The 22,983-nt window shown below is 35.3% G+C and overlaps 1 protein-coding gene across 2 annotated transcripts in view; it reads left to right on the top strand.

Moving 5' to 3' along the window:
- The window catches only part of LOC129263620 (kinesin-like protein KIF21A), a 34,418-nt gene extending 15,710 nt beyond the window's left edge, over positions 1-18,708 (top strand). The window contains exons 13-22 of one of the 2 annotated variants that reach the window (XM_064100636.1): positions 625-809; positions 1,824-2,018; positions 2,481-2,683; positions 7,346-7,522; positions 9,162-9,401; positions 10,910-11,173; positions 14,832-14,933; positions 15,905-16,070; positions 16,309-16,357; positions 18,574-18,708. In XM_064100636.1, the coding sequence (XP_063956706.1) occupies positions 625-809; positions 1,824-2,018; positions 2,481-2,683; positions 7,346-7,522; positions 9,162-9,401; positions 10,910-11,173; positions 14,832-14,933; positions 15,905-16,070; positions 16,309-16,357; positions 18,574-18,679 (1,687 nt within the window). In that variant the 3' untranslated portion in view covers positions 18,680-18,708. The remainder of the gene's footprint in view (positions 1-624; positions 810-1,823; positions 2,019-2,480; positions 2,684-7,345; positions 7,523-9,161; positions 9,402-10,909; positions 11,174-14,831; positions 14,934-15,904; positions 16,071-16,308; positions 16,358-18,573) is intronic. The other variant, XM_064100637.1, reaches the window with a different exon arrangement.
- The last annotated feature ends 4,275 nt before the right edge of the window (positions 18,709-22,983 follow it).

Raw genomic sequence — 22,983 nt, 5'->3', positions numbered from 1 at the left:
AATACAGACAATTCTATTCTTCACCATTGAATTGTGTTAATTCTTGCAGATTGTGGTTAGGCAAGTAAAAGGGCAATATGATACTATCGATTGCAAAAATGATACCAGTCTAAATTTCACATTCTACAGCATATATTTTCACGCTGTTTTTGGGATGGAATAAGGGCATGTTCCATATTGCCGTTCCTGTAACCAAATTTGGAATTTGGGGCAATTTGCCCTTTATTATCAAATTTCTACAAAATACTGAGTTTTTATTTGGTAATTTTGGAGACATCACTTGAAAGTGCTTTCAATACTCTCTTAGAAAAAAAAACAAAAAAAACACAATAATATTGGCCATATTGCTCTTACTTGTTGACCGATGAGATATGATTGTTTCATTTTCATTTCCACTGAAGCATAATCTATAAACCTTTGTTGATCATGGCCTGATCGTTCAAATTTTGATAGTTGAAATCATATCCTTTTATTTGATAAACAATTCTTAAGATTTCAGTTGATTTGATTGATTAAATCTTATGGACAACCTTTGCATTTGAGAAAGGAAACTTTCATTCAAGTTTTATTCAGCGGAACACTTTCCAACATTAGCAATTCCGATTGAACTTTATTTCTTGACAGGGGTAGTGAAAAGGACATGGAGTCATGTGAAGAGATTACAGACGAAAGCCATGAATCAGTTCAGGATCATGAGATGGAAGGAACAAAAGATGAAGATGAAGAGAAAGAAGAAGAGGATTCCGATGATGAAGATGATGATGAGAAAGACAGTAGTAGTAGCAGTGATTCAGAAACAGATGAAGAAGGTTAGTATTACGAAACCCATTGAACCAGGTGGGTGTTTCATAAAGCTGTTTGTAAGATACAAATGACTTTATGCACGACTGGTAACCCTTTCTCATGCCAAGTGATATATCCCTTTGTATTTGAGTTAGGACCTAAGATCATATTCCAGTTGTGCGTGACTTTACGAACAACTTTATGAAACACTCACCAGGGGCCCGTATCATAAAGGACTTGCTACTGTTGTAACTTTGCCATTATGGCAACTACCATGGAAACCTTGATTGTAATTGGCTGCTGAGCCCTGTTTCCATGGTAGTTGCCATAATGGCAAAGTTACAACAGTTGCAAGTCCTTTATGAAACGGGCCCCAGGAGTGGAAGTACAGTATGTCTTTATGTGAAACGTAGATCCAAGAAAAACTAAGCTTTTTCAAAATTGAAATGAAAAGCAGAGAAATTTTCATTTTTGCCAGTGCTTCATAATAACATGTTTACTCAGGGTAGCTACTTCAGTTTGAGAGGGCCCTTCTATTATTATTACCCCGGCCTTAGCTGGGCTACCTAGGCGCTCAAGCATTCAAGGAGTTTCTTGAGTGCAGTACAATGGGTGAATTTCTTCCTGAAGGAAAACAGGATATGGCTTGGAATCAAACCCACGTCCCTCAGATTGAAAGATGAGAGTAATAACCACAAGACCATTACGTCTCCCCTTCACATTTAATTGAGATATTTATAGCGAATCTTTATGCATATTAGTCTTGTTAAATACTTTTTTATATTTTTCACAGAATTTTGTCTTCTGTGTTGTGTGTATTATTACGCTATTTTGATAAAAAAAAATTATGTTGATACCATTTTCTAAAAAGGTGTTTTGGAATCTTTCTATAAGGCATGCTGGGTAGTTAAACACTTAAATTTGATGATGAGGGTTATAATTGCTTTGATACATACAGTACAGCTAGTATGTCTAAAGCACCTTACAAATATCCAGATTGTTATAACCACTTTCTTTTGTTTATCTTTTTTTTTTACCAGAGAATGCGCAACTACAGGAGAACCTTGCTGAGATTGCTTGTGAAATCACCATCAAACAAAGGCTAATAGAAGAACTGGAGTTAAGTCAAAAGAGACTTCACACTATGAAGATGCAATATGAAGAGAAACTAGGCTCTTTACTCAATAAGATCAAAGAAACAGAAAGTGAAAGAGATAAAGTCTTGGAAAACCTGGGTGAGTTCTCATAGAACAAGGTGGCCTCTTCACTTAAAGCAATACCTTTCTTCCAGTTAATAATGTACACAAAATGGCATTCTTGGGTGCAGATTGAGATATTTCCAATATGACTGTTAGGTATTTCATTGAATGACATGTGTAAACAGAGAGAGAGAGAAAAGAAAAGAGAGTTTTTTTTATAATGAAGGGTGCAAAGTTAAGACATCCATCAAGGTTATATACTAGGGACAGTATTATTTACTGACCAAGGCTTTTAACCCATACAAGATGTAGAGAACAAATAGGTAGAGACATATCAGAGAGCTGTAAGCAAAAGATTCATAACATTTATAAAATGTACCATGATCTCTAGTTTTCCTTTCTATTTGTACTGCTGAACCCCATTGTGTACCTCCCATTTATGTCTAAATTTCAAGTTATTTAGCTTTATCTTTGATTACATTTGACCTTTAACCCTAGGATCAATGGCTGAATCAAGGACAAAAGACAAAGCTGAAAAGATCCGCAAGGAATTTGAGATAAAACTGAAGAAACTTTCAGAGGAGAAAGATAGACTCACTAAGGCTCAGAAGGAACATAACAAGATTTTAAAGAGCAAGTCACAGTTTGAAAAACAGATGAGAGGGCTCAAAGATGAGGTCTCTAAAATGAAAGAAACAAAGGTAAGAGATCCCACAAGGTTATATATTAGGGACAGTATTGTTTTACCAGCCAAGGCATGGTAGGAATATAAAATACATGAAACTCACATGTTACATATTGTAGCTAGACTGAAAAACACAAAATCCGATTACAACTGCCTTCTGAGAAATCAGTGTCTCAGTCATACTGCTGAAACCTTCTCTAGACTGATCCAACCTATTACAATGACATATCATCAGGACTGATCAAACCTATTACAATGACATATCATCATGACTGATCAAACCTATTACAATGACATATCATCAGGACTGATCAAACCTATTACAATGACATATCATCAGGACTGATCAAACCTATTACAATGACATATCATCAGGACTGATCAAACCTATTACAATGACATATCATCAGGACTGATCAAACCTATTACAATGACATATCATCAGGACTGATCAAACCTATTACAATGACATATCATCAGGACCGATCAAACCTATTACAATGACATGTCATCAGGACTGATCAAACCTATTACAATGACATATCATCAGGACTGATCAAACCTATTACAATGACATATCATCAGGACTGATCAAACCTATTACAATGACATATCATCAGGACTGATCAAACCTATTACAATGGCATCATCAGGACTGATCAAACCTATTACAATGACATATCATCAGGACTGATCAAACCTATTACAATGACATATCATCAGGACTGATCAAACCTATTACAATGATATATCATCAGGACTGATCAAACCTATTACAATGACATATCATCAGGACTGATCAAACCTATTACAATGACATATCACCAGGACTGATCAAACCTATTACAATGACATATCATCAGGACTGATCAAACCTATTACAATGACATATCATCAGGACTGATCAAACCTATTACAATGGCATCATCAGGACTGATCAAACCTATTACAATGACATATCATCAGGACTGATCAAACCTATTACAATGACAAATCACCAGGACTGATCAAACCTATTACAATGACATATCATCAGGACTGATCAAACCTATTACAATGACATATCATCAGGACTGATCAAACCTATTACAATGACATAACATCAGGACTGATCAAACCTATTACAATGACATATCATCAGGACTGATCAAGCCTATTACAATGACAAATCATCAGGACTGATCAAACCTATTACAATGGCATCATCAGGACTGATCAAACCTATTACAATGGCATCATCAGGACTGATCAAACCTATTACAATGATATATCATCAGGACTGATCAAACCTATTACAATGACATATCATCAGGACTGATCAAACCTATTACAATGACATATCACCAGGACTGATCAAACCTATTACAATGACATATCATCAAGACTGATCAAACCTATTACAATGACATATCATCAGGACTGATCAAACCTATTACAATGGCATCATCAGGACTGATAAAACCTATTACAATGACATATCATCAGGACTGATCAAACCTATTACAATGACAAATCACCAGGACTGATCAAACCTATTACAATGACATATCATCAGGACTGATCAAACTTATTACAATGACATATCATCAGGACTGATTAAACCTATTACAATGACATATCATCAGGACTGATCAAACCTATTACAATGACATATCATCAGGACTGATCAAGCCTATTACAATGACATATCATCAGGACTGATCAAACCTATTACAATGACATATCATCAGGACTGATCAAACCTATTACAATGACATATCATCAGGACTGATCAAACCTATTACAATGACATATCATCAGGACTGATCAAGCCTATTACAATGACATATCATCAGGACTGATCAAACCTATTACAATGACATATCATCAGGACTGATCAAACCTATTACAATGACATATCATCAGGACTGATCAAACCTATTACAATGACATATCATCAGGACTGATCAAACCTATTACAATGACATATCATCAGGACTGATCAAACCTATTACAATGGCATCATCAGGACTGATCAAACCTATTACAATGACATATCATCAGGACTGATCAAACCTATTACAATGACATATCATCAGGACTGATCAAACCTATTACAATGATATATCATCAGGACTGATCAAACCTATTACAATGACACATCATCAGGACTGATCAAACCTATTACAATGACAAATAATCAGGACTGATCAAACCTATTACAATGACATATCATCAGGACTGATCAAACCTATTACAATGACATATCATCAGGACTGATCAAACTTATTACAATGACATGTCATCAGGACCGATCAAACCTATTACAATGACATATCATCAGGACTGATCAAACCTATTACAATGACATATCATCAGGACTGATCAAACCTATTACAATGGCATCATCAGGACTGATCAAACCTATTACAATGGCATATCATCAGGACTGATCAAACCTATTACAATGACATATCATCAGGACTGATCAAACCTATTACAATGACATATCATCAGGACTGATCAAACATATTACAATGACATATCATCAGGACTGATCAAACCTATTACAATGACATATTATCAGGACTGATCAGACCTATTACAATGACATATCATCAGGACTGATCAAACCTATTACAATGACATATTATCAGGACTGATCAGACCTATTACAATGACATATCATCAGGACTGATCAGACCTATTACAATGACATATCATCAGGACTGATCAAACCTATTACAATGACATATCATCAGGACTGATCAAACCTATTACAATGACATATCACCAGGACTGATCAAACCTATTACAATGACATATCATCAGGACTGATCAAACCTATTACAATGACATATCATCAGGACTGATCAAACCTATTACAATGACATATCATCAGGACTGATCAAACCTATCACAATGATATATCATCAGGACTGATCAAACCTATTACAATGACATATCATCAGGACTGATCAAACCTATTACAATGACATATCATCAGGACTGATCAAACCTATTACAATGACATATCATCAGGACTGATCAAACCTATTACAATGACATATCATCAGGACTGATCAAACCTATTACAATGACATATCATCAGGACTGATCAAACCTATTACAATGACATATCATCAGGACTGATCAAACCTATTACAATGACATATCATCAGGACTGATCAAACCTATTACAATGACATATCATCAGGACTGATCAAACCTATTACAATGACATATCATCAGGACTGATCAAACCTATTACAATGACATATCATCAGGACTGATCAAACCTATTACAATGACATATCATCAGGACTGATCAAACCTATTACAATGACATATCATCAGGACTGATCAAACCTATTACAATGACATGTCATCAGGACCGATCAAACCTATTACAATGACATATCATCAGGACTGATCAAACCTATTACAATGACATATCATCAGGACTGATCAAACCTATTACAATGGCATCATCAGGACTGATCAAACCTATTACAATGGCATATCATCAGGACTGATCAAACCTATTACAATGACATATCATCAGGACTGATCAAACCTATTACAATGACATATCATCAGGACTGATCAAACATATTACAATGACATATCATCAGGACTGATCAAACCTATTACAATGACATATTATCAGGACTGATCAGACCTATTACAATGACATATCATCAGGACTGATCAAACCTATTACAATGACATATTATCAGGACTGATCAGACCTATTACAATGACATATCATCAGGACTGATCAGACCTATTACAATGACATATCATCAGGACTGATCAAACCTATTACAATGACATATCATCAGGACTGATCAAACCTATTACAATGACATATCACCAGGACTGATCAAACCTATTACAATGACATATCATCAGGACTGATCAAACCTATTACAATGACATATCATCAGGACTGATCAAACCTATTACAATGACATATCATCAGGACTGATCAAACCTATCACAATGATATATCATCAGGACTGATCAAACCTATTACAATGACATATCATCAGGACTGATCAAACCTATTACAATGACATATCATCAGGACTGATCAAACCTATTACAATGACATATCATCAGGACTGATCAAACCTATTACAATGACATATCATCAGGACTGATCAAACCTATTACAATGACATATCATCAGGACTGATCAAACCTATTACAATGACATATCATCAGGACTGATCAAACCTATTACAATGACATATCATCAGGACTGATCAAACCTATTACAATGACATATCACCAGGACTGATCAAACCTATTACAATGACATATCATCAGGACTGATCCAACCTATTACAATGACATATCATCAGGACTGATTAAACCTATTACAATGACATATCATCAGGACTGATCAAACCTATTACAATGACATATCATCAGGACTGATCAAACCTATTACAATGACATATCATCAGGACTGATCAAACCTATTACAATGACATCATCAGGAGTGATCAAACCTATTACAATGACATATCATCAGGACTGATTAAACCTATTACAATGACATATCATCAGTCGGTTTGGAGTCAGTTTCATTGGCGTGATTGTAGCATTGCACAGGAGAGTAAAATATAGGATCTAGTTTAAGAACAAAATTAAAGAGTCTTAATCAACCATGATGTTTGTCTTTTAATAGGTGAAGCTGATGAAACAAATCCGAGAAGAACAACAGAAGGGTCGTAATAAAGATCAGCTATCAAGTAGAGAGATACAAAGATTAAAGAAAGAATCTAGGAAGAAAGAAACACAGATTAAAACATTGGAAGCTTCAGCTAAACAGAGGGAACTTATACTTAAGAGAAAACATGAACAGGTGAGTGAGACAGAGAGACAAAGAAAGAAACTACAGTGCATATAAAAAAAACGGGACAGTTTTGAAGTCTCTAAAAAATTTGTTTCAAATTATCATATCTATATTTTGATGTTAATAGATGCTTTGATATCTTATCTTTGAAATGCAATTTAAAATAATATATTTTGTTCATGCTTGAGCGAACATGGGACGTTTTTGTCGGGGGTTCAAAAAGAGGCTTGCGCCAAAATGGCAGAAATTAGAAATTTGATGATTACACTTTTTGCCAATCAGCAGACTTCCTCTTAATCTTTTCATTATATTTCCATAATTTTCAAATTATGCTGTCAAATTTCATTTACAAATTTATCTATTTACCTGAATTATTTTGTTTTTCATTTAACCTTCTTTTACCTGTGAATTTTCCTTCATAAGTAAGAAAAGAAGACTTTTTTCAACCGAAGTAAGAAGATTTACATTATTAATTGGGAGAATTTGCAATTATTCAAATCCTTTTATTATGTGAAACAAATTATGTTATGGTACCTATAAAAGACATGAATCCTATTTTCAAGGGGTTATTGAATCCTTCAAGTTTAATTATGTGCTTGGCAGGACAAACAGGAAAGGATTCATGTCTTTCAGTGGCAATGGTTTAGCCTATTGAGTCGATTTTGAAGGAGCAAGATAAGGCAGATCGGGTAAAATGTATTAAAAAGTTGTGAAGCGAGCAAGCAAAACATTTCCACTTTTTTTAATTAAAATATCAAGGAATATCAATATCAATCAAGGAAAACGTATTTTTCCTCAAAATACACAGAACAGCAACAGAAATTCTTCCAAAATTTCAACAAAATATGAATATCAAATGGCCACAAAACCCCAGAAAACATGATCTCACGGCGCTACAATCATGACAATTCACACATCGTGACTGCACTCGATATCATCACACTCAATCGTACCCCGCGCCCGTACCCGGCCGGCCGGGTGGGCGCCGGGTTGGGCTTTACATGCATACATCGGTCGATCAACAGGGTCGTGTGTTGTTGCCCTCTACATTCGAAGATGTAACAGCACGATATTGAGGTCTTAAAAAATCCAAAATGGCGGATTGGCGAAAGTCGTTGACTGCGGATAACGATGTCCAAAAAGCCCCAAAATTATCGATGAAATTTCATTTAACTGTAAAATAATGCTAATAATGTGAAAGGTGAGGTTGTATTCTTTTAAAATGTGTTTGTCAAAATACTTTGTGTATCCGCATAGATCCGATTAGAACGGATTCTATTGCGTTTTTGGTACAGAGGCAGATACAAATTTTGACCAGCGCGAGTGTTGTGATATTGCTTTTCAATGTGTAAACGGAATTGTCACTTTTCCGTGTATACAAAGTCTATGGGGAAATGGAATTTCCGTTTTCTGACATGCTGAAACGGAATTTGAGATTTTCTGAAACGGAAAAGGCAATTTTTTTAAACGGAAAATCACTATCCCTAGAATACATGGAATGCTCTATTGACTACATGGCCTCAATGCATTGGCCTTTGGAAATTCTTGTGCCCTACATGTACATCCTATGTCCTTTCTGCGGTGTAATTTAGAAACTTGCTATCAAGGAGAATGGACATGCCCTTATTATTACCCTCTATCATTTCAGCTTGAGATGCTGCGTAAGAATCAGAAACCAATGTCGGACAAGGTCGCTGGAAGAGTGTCTAGGCCTGTGAAGAAGCCCTCTACAGTCCAAACAGAGACAGCTACAGGAGGTCAAAGGTCACTTAGCAGGAGAGGAAAGGCGAAGGTTGACACCGGCCGACCTGCCAAACATGAGAGGAAAGGAACAAGTGAATACTCATCAAAAACGGCCAAACAGAAGTGGAATGTGATGGAGAGAAAGGTATTTATTTCAGCTACCATGTCCATTCTTATAAAGGTTTTGCTGACTCTCATGCCATAATCACACTCCTCTTATTTCTGTCTTGACCATCCTTCTCATTCAGACCTACCATATTACTTTCCTTCTTTACCACATCTTTCCATGTAATATTTGGTCTTGCCATACCTTTAATGCCATCCACTTCCTGACCATAAGCTCTTTTCACAGGGTCATCATCTACCCTCCCCAACACATGACCCATCCATCTCAACACACTTCTCTTTACCACTTCCACAATACTTTCTTCCAAGTCAAACCTTCCTAGGACCTTTCTTGTATTTATCAGATCATGAACATATTTTGTATGTTCTAACTGAAAATACCTTCTATTGCTTTCACATTCCATGATAGAGAATGGAGTTAGCTCTAATAGAGGTACCATACTCAGTGAGCTCTAGAAGACAGTGAATCCGCTACCGCACTAGGCACTGGTCCGACAGTCCCAAACCAGTAAAAATTGCTGTCGGGCAAGTAACTTTTCAGAATTAGCCGGAAAAACTGATACAAATATTTTCTCCTCTTTTGGTAAATTATGAAAATGGCTCTGGCATATTTAAAATGGCTCTCTGTTTCATTGTATTTTTTTTTTCTTTTAGGGGGGGGGGAATAAAAGACAGCAAAATAAACTTGGTCCTTTTTTTATAGGTTTTTCTCTATTTTGGGGACCAGTAAATTTAAGGTTCGGACCCGTAAAAATAACAAAATTGATAAACTGGGTATCTACTGGTCCGATGTGAACAGTTTGGACCAGTATGGACCTACCACACTACATCTTGATGCATACTCCTTTACAATAAAAAAAAGAAATATATTTTGGTTGAATTTATAATGGCCAGGGGTGCTTGGGTCTTGAGCTGCTGCTGCACAACGTGGCTGTGACATATTATTTGTAAAACTCAAACACAAATTAATTGAAGGTCAAATCTCAAAACAAATATCAAAAGAGCATGTGGATTTTTAAAATTAAAGATACATAATGCCATTTTAAAGTTTGCTTGATTTCACAAAACAGTAACCAGGGGCCCGTAAAAAACACCAAGTTTAGCAATGATCGTAGAATATTTTTTAGCGATTGATTTCATTGACTACATTGTAAAATCAATCATGAAAATCAAGCATGCGATTAAGTACTATCCTTTGTGTTACGGGACCCAGGTAACCATCCCAATATTGAATATTGAATCTTTTGGAACAGAAGAAATCTGCTACTAAGTGAAATTCAGCATAAAAGAAGTTAATAATTGTAGGTTTTAGAAAAATATAATGTGAGAGTGGGTGTTGTGATAAAGTTTGTGATTCAGAATCACTTTTAAGGATTATGTTAACCTAAGGTTTGAAGCTCAGATGTATTTTTCACTAAGGTCATGGAAACGACTGTACATGTACAAGAGAGGAAACGACTGTACATGTACAAGAGAGGTACGTGATATGGAAATTGAATTGAATTATAAGTTGTGTTTTCTTTGTAGATCACAGATATCATAGCAAGACGGCAAACACTGTCCTTCATGGAACGAGATATGGAACGGTTTATCCATCACAGACACAAACTAAGCAAGAAGGTTGAGAAGTACCTGACTAAGAGAGATGAAGCTTTGAAGACAGGCAACAATGATCCTAGTATCCTAAAAGATTTAGGTGAACAGATAGATGGATTAAATGATAACATAGAGTACGTACAGGAACAGATTACAGAATGTCAAAGTGGGATCATGGAAGTCATGGAGGGAAAGGTAAGATAGACAGTAAGGAGAGAGAGAGAGAGAGAGGGGGGGGGGGGGTTGACATATTTGCTCATGTGATATGATCTTCAGTCCAAATTTATTATGTGATTTTTTTTTTCATGACAATTTGAAGGTTATTTTCTATAAATAAGCACAATTCCATGTCAAATGGGGAAAGTCCCTTTGGGTACAGTGTAGTTGCAGTCTCTTTTTTTTCTTCAAAACATTCAGATATAGCAGGAATTGATTGAATCATGGCACCATGGATGAAGGAAGGAATGAATGGATGGATGAATGGATAGATGAATTAATAGATACATTTAGACTGATACTTATTAAACACGATACATATATACTAAGTTTCCCATTTCATATAGAATGGGGAACCTTTAAATGACAATGAAAGACCACGAATTGGCAAGGTCTGAAGTTCAGATCTCTCCAAGATCACTGAAATTTGTGGTCTTTGTCGAATGGCTCAAAAAATCGCCTGAAAGAATTTTGAAATACAAACAGATACATGTACTTTCCTTCATGTCTTTCTGAACTTAGACTAGTCCTACAGTGATTCCCCCCTCCGAAAAAAAAACACAAACAAATAAACTGAGACGGTCTAAAGATGAGACCTTTGAAAGTCAATGAATCAATGAATGCTGAAAGACCACTGAAAGACTATATCCTGCAAGTCAGCTGAAAGACTATTTTGAACTATTTCAAAAAGTTTTGGAGCCCATGGAGACCACGAAGACCATTAAAATATTGGTTAGGAATCATATGAGACCTAAGAGATTATTGGAAGTTCATTAAGAAAGATCAAGCAAGTTAAATGGTCTTACAGCAGTTTTACTCATTGTGGAATGGAGGTCAAACTGCATTTACCATGTTACACATATATATTTAACAGCTTTTCAATTGCCCAATAATAAAGTTCTGATATGGTCATAAAGTTATTTATTCCTTGTTTTTGCTTCATAACAAAGGATGGTTCATGGGTATGTAAACATTTGTCAACAGATTCATTGTCTTTTGTTGTTGTATATTAATGTACATTTCTTTTCTCTGTTTGATTGAAATAAGTTGTCCCAGCTTTTCTTTAGACTCCCGAGACTTGTGATCATTTTTTTCAGTTTTACTATGTGTGTCAGTGGATAACTCACAAATCTCTTAATATCTTTATCAATTCAGGAAAGAAGGAAAATCATCTTCTGTTTGAATTGATATCACCTTGAGCTTATAGTCCTTATTTTTACATAATATGTACATATGTATAGTAAATATTGTATGTATGTTTTACACTCTACAAGCATAGTCCTCATTGACACCAGTCTTGAGAACAATAGTGAGACTTGGTCTTAGGCGCTGGCCTTGGCCTTGGTCTTAGGCCCTGGCCTTGGCCTTGGAGGAAGCTCCTTGAATGAGACCGGGAAATATTTCATAAGGCAACAATATGTCAATAGATGACTATTTTTTTTTCATGGAAAAGTATTTATAGTGATGTAATCATTTAGCCTGGTCTTGTCCTTGGATTTCAGTCCTGTACATTGAACTCTATGTATTGATAAAATGTACCTTGTAAATTTTGCTTACTGCATTATTTTGCTGTTTCTTAATCGTATTAAATATTCTTTCATTTATTGTTTTCCTCATTATCTAAATGTTCATGTTTAATCACTACTCAGTCAATATATGCATTATTTACCATTGACCAATTATTTTACATCTTTATGGTAGAATATTATGGCATATTAATTTCATATTGGTTAGAAAAATTTCCATTTTCATTATGATGATTTGACAAGTCCAAATCTAGATACAAATAGAGTACCGAAGTGTGACATCATTAATTTTCACTTTTTGCTTTTCAGCATTTTTTATACCATATTCTGGTAGAGCATGATGAAAAACTCCCACAACCCAAATATGGTGGGAATCGGTCCGCGGGGCCCAAAGATATGACCTCATGAATACATAATTAGCCCCATTGAAGTCAATGCATTATTGGCCTGGTTCTAAAAGTTAGGAACAAGGCCAATGATACATTGACTTCAATGGGGCTAATTATGTATTCATGATGCCATACATGTATCTCAGGCCCCCTTGGACCGATTCTCACCAAATTTTGGAAGTGGGGGCCTATCATCATGCTCTACCAGAATAAGGTATCAAACATGCCGAAATGCCAAAAAAAAAAATTGTGACGTCATCACTTTGGTAATCTGTAGCAGGTTACATATTTGCAGCATTTCTAGCTAGTTTGCCTGACGGAGACATTGGGCCGTATGCATAAAGACAAGCAATTGCTTATAAGCAAATGCTTTAAGCAAAAGCAAGAGCTGGTCAAGCAAAAGGGCAAGTTCAAGCAATTGCTTAAATTCGTATGCACAAGCTTTTGCTTGTGCTGAAACCTTTTGCTTGCACTGCCTAAGCAATTGCTTATGTGTTGGACAAAGGATCGTTACGGTTGTGCGAACATCGCACAGTAGGACGACGACGCTTCGTGCCCGACCTGGCAGCTGTATTTTTTTATTACGCAAATAGGGGGAAAACAGCGCAGAGCATCAGGGGGGTTTCTGTGTAGATCGATGGACAAAAATTGCCGTAAAGCAAGCAATTGCTTATCAAGACAAGTAAAAGGTTTGTTTTATGCATACGGTTTTAAGCAATTGCTTGTTTGGTAAGCATTTGCTTACGAGTGGTATGCAATTGTTTGTGCTTGTAAGCAAAAGCTTTTGCTTATAAGCAATTGCTTGATTGTGTGCATACCGATTCAAGCAAAAGGCTAGCACAAGCAATTGCTTGTTTTTATGCATACGGCCCATTGCGTAGCCTTTGCGCATAGTGATATGCGCAATATAAAAATGGATTAGTATCATAATTGATTTAGTCAGAAGTAGATTTTTGACCAATCAAAGAGCATTTCACCGTTTTACAAAGGGTTATATGACTGATCTGATTAACCTCAACTATGGCAATCCATTAATGTCAATTTTTTTTATCTTTTGCAAAATGTCCTTGTGTAACTAAAGAGGAGCACACTGGATTGTCAAGACAATAATACCCCTTTCATAAACCCAATAAAACCCAATTATGCGGCTAATAGCAACATAATTTGGTCGTAAAATCAGAGGAGGACAAGAGTTATCCGCATTATTCTGATGCTGCTATTATCCGCATAATAGCGGCATCGGGACAAGATTTTGAGTTTATGAACGTATTTCCAAATAATGCGGATAATTGCCATGGTGCGGTCACAAGGTCACCCTTTTCCAACACAACCGCATCGGAGGGGGCGTGTCCAGTTGTCATGACGATTATCCGCCTTTTTCAGGACGGGCGCTCGTAAAAATAATGCGGATAATTTTCGGAGTTTGTGAACGCAATTTTTATTGAATTATCCGCATTACTCTTAGGCGGCTAATTGGAGGATAGGTTTTATTGGGTTTATAAAAGGGGTATAAGTTCTTAACAGGTTGTCAAGGGCCTTGTAACAGGTTTTGTAATTGATTGAATTCTTCAGTGAAATTAGCTCTCTGGTTGATTTGTTTATTGTTGTTTGTAACTTTTACGGCGCGTATCATTCAGTAGTGAATATTTGCGCCAGATTTGTATTTGTGTATTTCACAATATTAGACTCAATCCCAGGCTTTTAATTCCTTTTTCCTTACAGGAGGAGATAGATGCTGTTGATGCAGCTGCTGTAGTTGAACAATGCTCCTTGAGAGAGGCTAAATACATGCTGGAGCATTTCATTAACCTAGCTATCAGCAAGGTGAGTATGCCATGCTCCTATTTTAGAATCATATATATTTTTTTCTCCATTTCAAATAGATTTGGTTGCCATTCAGGCGTTCCCATTTATCTCTCCTTTGTGGTCATGAAGTCAAAGTTAAAATTTCATACTCCTGGAAATATCTTTTTCTTGCGATAATTATTAAAAAAAAGGCACCTTTGAGTGATAAATCATTCAAACTTAGCTCATGTATTAGGGGATATGATCTGAGTAGATCTGGGGAGCGTTTCATCAACATTTTCATCCGACAAGTTGTCAGATCTGACATCTTTCTCTGATGTTGATTGGCTGAGAGGTACTGTTACTATGGTAACTGTCGGATAAAATGGGACTTGTCGGATAAAACGTCCGACAACGTCCGACAAGTCCTTTCATGAAACGCCCCCCTGGGGTCACAAGGTCAAAGAGGTCATTATTTGAATATTATTGATGTGAGGTCTGTGATATATTCTTGGTCTGGTAGTAGAATGTTATAACTCTCTCACATGCTTTGTACCATTGTATGAAAGTTATCATTATGTTATCTTTACTATCAATGGTAACTACCATGGTAACAATGCACAACCATTACGAAGGATTCCATTGAATTGAAGACAAAAATAAAGAATAGAACATAACATTCTAATAAACGGAACATGTTTCGAGGTGTCGCACCTCATCATCAGCCTGAAAATTATAAACAGAGTCATTGGTATTTATACAGTTAGGATGTCAAGTAAAATTTCAAGAATGTAGTTACATAAGATTACAAGGAATGAATTCAATTGTTAAATGGAGTGAGGTAAAAACAAATTTTTTTACAGTGTCTATGGATTTATCAGATAGGGGTGGGTTAATTAAATGGATAACATTATTTGGTAATTGTACACCTGTTGGTTTAGTTGAGGTTGTTTCCATTTGATGAAAAGCCCTTCTTTTATTTTGAGTTGAATGATTTGAATTGATTACAGGGTTTGAGTGCTGCACAGAAGGAGTCTCAAGTCAAAGAGTTGACAGCAAAGTTACATCAAGAAGAACAGAATAGCTTTGTACAACAGACATTACTACAACATATGATGAAAGATAGAGAGGGAGAAGATCTAGAATTAGATGGCCTTTTTAATCATCCTAATAGAGGTGAGAAAAAATGATATTATTGATTCAAATGATAATAAGTAAAGTGATTATAATAATAGCTGTTGTCAACATATTAATGATAATATTAGTAATCAATGATAATGATGACTTTGATAATTATAGCTGTAATAAAGAATTTGCATCAGTCCAAAGTAATTAAAATATTGTGCGTAATTCAGGATTACATTGTAACTAATATTGAATCACTTTAATTCCAATATTCACCTTTTTTTAATAGATAGCGAGAGTAGCAGCAATAGTTCAAGGGCTCCCTCACCTGATATCAGGTAAGTCTCATGTACAACTGGAAGTCAAATTAGGGAAACCAGCTTATTAATGACAGCAAAGGAAAAAAATGACTTGGCATTATTGATATGAAAATAAAATATAACTTCAAAATAATAGTATTATTATTTTGTCTTTTTAGGAGTCACTCTTCTTCTATTTATCCATGACTTTGCCTAATAACTGTCACTATTCTTCTCTGTATTCTCCTTCTTATCATTCTTCTTCTTCTTTTGATCTTAATCCGTCACGTTTTCCTCATTCCTTTTATTCCTACAGAGGTACATTCTTAGTTTCTTACCTCAATAACACAAGTCCAGTGTATTTTGTGTGATAAAATCTAAATTTAATTGCATTTCCACATCGTAAGTTAATGTGCATGATCAAAATTTCTTGTACGTTTAAATAATGTGATATAGGTAACCGACCATAATTTGTTCATTTTTATTTGAATTCGGTCAATATGATCTCAAAGTAAGGTTGATTAGGACATTTGGAAAACCATTATTTGGTGCTTATTATCATTCTCAATCTTTTTTATATTCATAAGCTGAAACTGATATTTGATCTTATTAGATTAGAATTCTTGCTGTGTAAGTTGAAATGAAACCGTTATCATTTTATAAACTTTGATAGTGGTTTATTCATTTCCATAATAGATCATCAGTCCTTTGTAATATGAAAACTTTCACAAACACCCACATGGAAAATACTTTCTACTTATTCTTTGCTACATTTTAATGTAGTTATCATGGTGTAATAAAAACAGTAAGAAGTTTGCAGTGAACAAGTAACTGATATTATGAGCAATTTAAAGGAGAATGAAACTCTTGGAGCAAGTTAGCTTTTGTGAAAGCAGAAAAATCAAAGAATAAGATCAACAAAAGTTTGAGTAAAATAGGACTAGCAATAGAAGAGTTATGAGCATTTGAATGTCGAGATCACTAATGCTATGGAGATCCTCCCATTGGCAATGCGACCAAGATCTATGATGTCACAGATGAACAACTCTCCCCTTTTGGACACTGAAAATATACCCAAAAACATATCTTTTTGCTCATTCTAATCATATGCCAAACGATTCATCAATGATATAATGTTGTGAAACCTCTGTACTTGTCCTCTCATAAAGAGAACACCTCACCTTGTGATAGACTCTATAAAAGTGAGAATATAAGTGAAATAAGTACTAAAGTAATGAGGGAGTTGTACGTGTGTGACATCACAGATCTTGGTCGCATTGCCAATGGGAGGATCTACATGGCATTAGTGATCTCAATATTCAAATGCTCATAACTTTCTTATTATTCATTCAATCTTCCTCAAACTTTCAACAATATGTTTCTTTGATTATTCTATTTGATATGGATTCAGCTGGTTTCAAGGGTTTCATTCTCCTTTAATTGTACAAAGTCCTCATCATATTGAGGTGAATAAAATTTTTTTTTTAAACGCATAGGTACTCAAAACTGTTCCATAATTTTACTGTATTTTTACAAAACATGAGGTTGGTGTTTCAATAGAAAGGTTTTAGAAATTTTCAAATGACTTTAGTAGCCCTTATGATTAGAGACTGTTGTGCTTAGTAATATATCCCTATCTAACTCATTTATCATCTAAGAACATGTTTCACTCATGTGTAAAGTTTAACAGCTTTATGAAAACCTACCTGGATGGTATAAATTAGTCATATATCACTGTGGTTTGTTCTTAGGGGCTATTCATCTACATTTCTTAGCACAGGTCACCGGTAATAAGTAATTTACAGTCAGCTTTATTAAATGGCCCTTAGTCCTCAGTTCATCAACTTGATTTATCTTAATGCTGAATCATACATTTATTCCTTGTATGTATCATAAATTTGCTCTATTATCATGCTTTAATGGAGAAGAAACTATTTTAGTCATTTTTCAGTGTTATGAATGATTGAAGAGTCCCATTGAGTTAAAAAGTTGACCTAGTCATGTTTTTTTGTCACAATTTGCTTTCAAAAGTTAAAGCACAACTTTATTCCCGAGTTGAAATCTAACCTGGGTTCAGGTTGCATGTTATGGTTTTTCTTTTGGACTGTTGAAACACTCCTGATAAGTTTTTCTGTCATTATCCTGTTTTGTTTCTCCCCCCCCCCCTTTCACTTGATGGTTAATTTTATTATACTCACTGGATTGGTTGATTTTATTTGGACCACACCCATCTCATGAATATTCATATTAAGTAGACCAATTTTATTTGGCATTGCATGTTTTATTGCTCTCATAGTATTTGTGATTCAACTCTGTGGGGATATTATAAAGAAAGCCAAACAGAGGAATAAGAAGAAATGAATAGACTGTATATCTCAATGGGATGCATAGGAATCCTTTACACCAATCTGATAATGTATATTTCAAGCAAGAAACTATTTGTTTTTGTGAATTATCAATTAGTAGCTACTTCTCCATAATTAGGTCTATGACTCAAAGCCAACAGTTGTCAAGGCCAGGCTCTCTGTTTCTAGCCTAACTAGTAATGTTCTCTCCCAAAAAATTACACATATTTGTATATTTTGGGCTTGTTCTTAAAAAATAAACTATGGTAACTTTGCCATTATGGCAACTACCATGGTAAAAAGGCTCAGTAGCCAATGACAATCAATGTTTCAATGGTAGTTACAATAAGTTAACACGATAGTTGTAAGTCTTAATGAAGTGGACCCCAGAAGTAGTAACTCTACTCTCATAAATTTTAACTCTAAAAGAAGATACAAGAATTTCTTTGAGACCATTTCTTTTCAGAGTTTTGGAAGTTTCATGCAATTTACATAGCATACATGTATTGTGCTGCTTCAGTGAACCACAAACTTTAAATGTTCTTCTAAGTTCAAACTGAAATTTATGCTTTACAAATAAATCCACTACCTGGGTAAATTTTGATTAATTTTGACCAGTTTTCTAAATATCCTTTTAATGCTTAGGATCTACTTGAAACCTTGATTAAAATTTCAAAATCAATATTGTCCAACTTATTGTGGCTTTTTAGCCCTGCACCCACTACATGATTCGTTGAGATTAGCTTTTCAAAGAAATTAAAATAACACTTGACATGAACATTCCAACCATTAAAATCTTAAACAAGCATAGTTCTGAAAAGTGCAATGAATATGGACATTGTAATGATGTAATCATGTGCTGCAACTTGAAGCATTAATTTTTGGTCTTAAAACCGACCTCAAGGCTTGAATGAAGTGCAATAATATGAGAGGTCTGTATAGTCCATGCTTTTGTACCATCAATAGTACAATTGAAATCACATTTGAAATCACATTTGTAATCACATTTGAAATCACATTTGTAATCACATTTGAGCCATGTTTTTTTTTCTCTCAGTTGACTATTAACAACTTATTCGAAACTTATTATTTTTTTATTCTTGATTTTTTTTTCTTCTTTTCTTTTTTCTTCTGTGCCATGGCATTAGTGGAATATGGACAGTCACAATGATATTAAAACTGTAGATGCACAACCAATGATTGGGACTGGTTTTGCTTGTAATACTAGAAATAGTAATAATTCTACAATTTACTTATGCTAATGATTTATTAACTTAGTCTATGTGGGTATTTGTCCATATACCTTTATGTACATGAACAGATGATTGTCAGATCAGATTTATGCATGTTAGATGTAAGAAAATCTTATGTGTGCATTGCAGGCTGATTTTGATATATGTGTATATCAAGTAAAAAAAAACAATATTACAATCTCTATGGCCCGAATTCACAAAGGTCGACTAAAGTTATACCGGGGTTAAATTTAGTCGGGGGTTAACTAATACCGGGGTATAAAGTTAGTCCACCGCGCTATTCACAAACGATGGACTAACTAATCCATGGACTAACTTTAGCACCCGGTGCTAAATTTAACCCACGGCTGAGTTATACCCCGGTGATAACTTTAGTCCATGGATTAAATCATGGACTGAAGCTAGCATACTATTATAACACTGCACTGAGCATGCTCAGTGTAATAAAGCAGTACTGAGCATGCTCAGTGCCGTATTTGAGAGTTTCGTCTGCTAGGGCCATATGAAATGTCGCCATTGCATCACATGAGTTAGGAAGCAGAACTCAACCCCAAAATCATGTATCAGCAGCATGAACTTGAATTTCTTAGCAATGAGGTGTTGACAACGAACATTGTCATTAGGCCTACTTATTTGTTAATATTTACCAACTTAGGTTCGGACTAACGTTAGCGCTGCCTGCGTGCGAGCTAGCTCGACTGCGCCTGCAGCATCGTACCGTATGGAGAAGTTCAAACTCCGTCAATGTACGGTATACCGTGCGGTAGGTGCACTGCAACGTGAAGAAGTTTTAACCTTTTTTAGACAGCTGCAGCAGCCGGCTTTTTCGAGGGGGTTTTACACATTTTTTTTTCAATTTCTTATTTCTCAATTGGTTAGTGGAGGCAACGGAGTCCAGCGGAACAATGACAGAGACCAAAGTTTTTTTTTTTTTTGCCTTTTTGGTCTAATATGAAGTCCAGATCGATCGCCATCGTATTACAGTGCAGTTAGACGTGGATCTAGGCCTATAATAGCGTGCCGTAACTTAACTGCGTTTTAGGCCTGAGGAAGTTACTTAGATCTACGGAAAAATAAATATAACGTTACACGCCAATTACATCTAGATCAAGTGCACATTTGTTTTAATTAAATCATAACCAATCTGATTGTATAATCCTACCTACCTTATCGAAGTCCGGTGGAACTTTGCCCGGAGCTAGCTTTGATAGAAAATGGAAATATGGAATTGAATCTTTGTTTGGGTTATGTACTTGGTAAATGGTGGGGCCAGCGTCGCGTGGGGTGAAGCGACATGACCTTGATCTGATCTCGCGTCCACAAGCGTGCCTCTTTTCCTTTCCCTCAGAATTGACTTTAGCTTTCCCATTCGAAGTAATATTTTCAATTCATTTATTTATTCTTGTCTTTTTATATGGTGTATCTCGATAAATTGATTTAAAAAAAAAAATTAAGCGAGCAAAATTTCTTTTAAATTGACATTAAAATCCTAGTTTGTGTTAGATTTTCACATAATATCAAAAAATATTCTATTTCACCCTCATTTCTTTTATCTTTTTCTTGGTCGTGATTTTTTTTTTTTGGGGGGGGGGGGCAAGAGCCCCAAGCCCCCCCCCCTCCCTATTCTATACGTCAGTTCTACCAACATCTCTAAAAGGAGCTGAGATACTCATTAGTAGCTCCTCCACACTCACTGGTCACTCTTGCAATCGCATTATTCCCAACCTTAACCTATATACTCCAGTTTGCTTTGGAGGGGGGGGGGGGGGGTCAAGCTATTCACCATGCTTGCAGTATTTTTTTCCTTAAAGGAAACACAATTTCCTTATCAGAAAAATAAAGACTTATCAATCCTGGATAAGTGTAAAGGGTATTCCACCCAATCACAATAATATATTTGAAATTGGGGAAATATCAGTGGGCTAAATATGGCATATCAGGTAAAATAAAAACTTGCGAGCAAGGAAAAATATTCAAAATTGTAATATCAAAATAATCAAATATCCAATTTTGTGATAGATTTGACATAATATTCAGAAAATAATGTGTTTCACCTTTCTTTCTTTTCTTGGTAATATTTTTTTTTTTTTTTTTTTTTTTTTGGGGGGGGGGGACTTTTTTCCATGGTCAGTGGTCCATGGTCCGCCCTCTATACTTTCAAACTGAAGGGACTAAATTTCCTAAAATAAAATAACTTTTAAACAAAGATTTATGCTATAAATATAACACCACAGGCAATTCTCTCAGTGACACATGTAGCTACCTTTACTCCTTTCATTTCTCATTTGCTTCAATCACATGTACATTATTGTGCATCTTAACGTGCCAAATACTTTTCTCTCAATTAAGTTCTATTATAAATAATTTTGCATTATGCCTTACAACAAGTTTCTTGAAGTATATCCTCCTGCACAAGCAAGCAATCACTTGACTTTCTTCATACACAACCTTAACCAACATACCATTACCACCACCCCTGTCTTACACATAACCTTAATCTCTCCTTAGCACAATTTTTATCTGAAAGTAAATAAAATAAGACTTTCTTATATAAATTTATTTTTTGCCTCCTGCAAGAACGATGAACCATGCAGCATATGGACAGAATTGATAAAAGAATTTCATTTTTGTTTTCTCCTGACACAATTACTTGAAAACGATATAAAAGGACAAGTCCACCCCCACAAAGTTGATTTGAATAAAAAGAGAAAAACACAACGAGCGTAACACTGAAAATTTCATCAAAATCTGATGTAAAGATATTAAGTTATGACATTTTTAAAGTTTTGCTTGACTACAAACTTATATGTACATCCCAGTCGGCATGCAAACTATTTCTTTTAATTCTACGAGATGAAATATTCAAATTTTCCCTTCATTGTCAAGTGAAACCAAGATTAGTCGTCCCCCCCCCCCCCCCGAACATGTGGACATCATTGACTGTCTCATTTGCATGTCACTGATCTGTGCATATAACTGTGTTGTGAAAAATAAGCCAAACTTGAAAATTTCATAACGTTCCTATTTTACAACCGACGCGGATTTTGATGAAATTCTCAGCATTATG

Source organism: Lytechinus pictus, chromosome 6, assembly GCF_037042905.1.
Source record: "Lytechinus pictus isolate F3 Inbred chromosome 6, Lp3.0, whole genome shotgun sequence".
NCBI lineage: Eukaryota > Metazoa > Echinodermata > Echinoidea > Temnopleuroida > Toxopneustidae > Lytechinus > Lytechinus pictus.
This window is presented reverse-complemented; position numbering and strand designations above follow the sequence as displayed.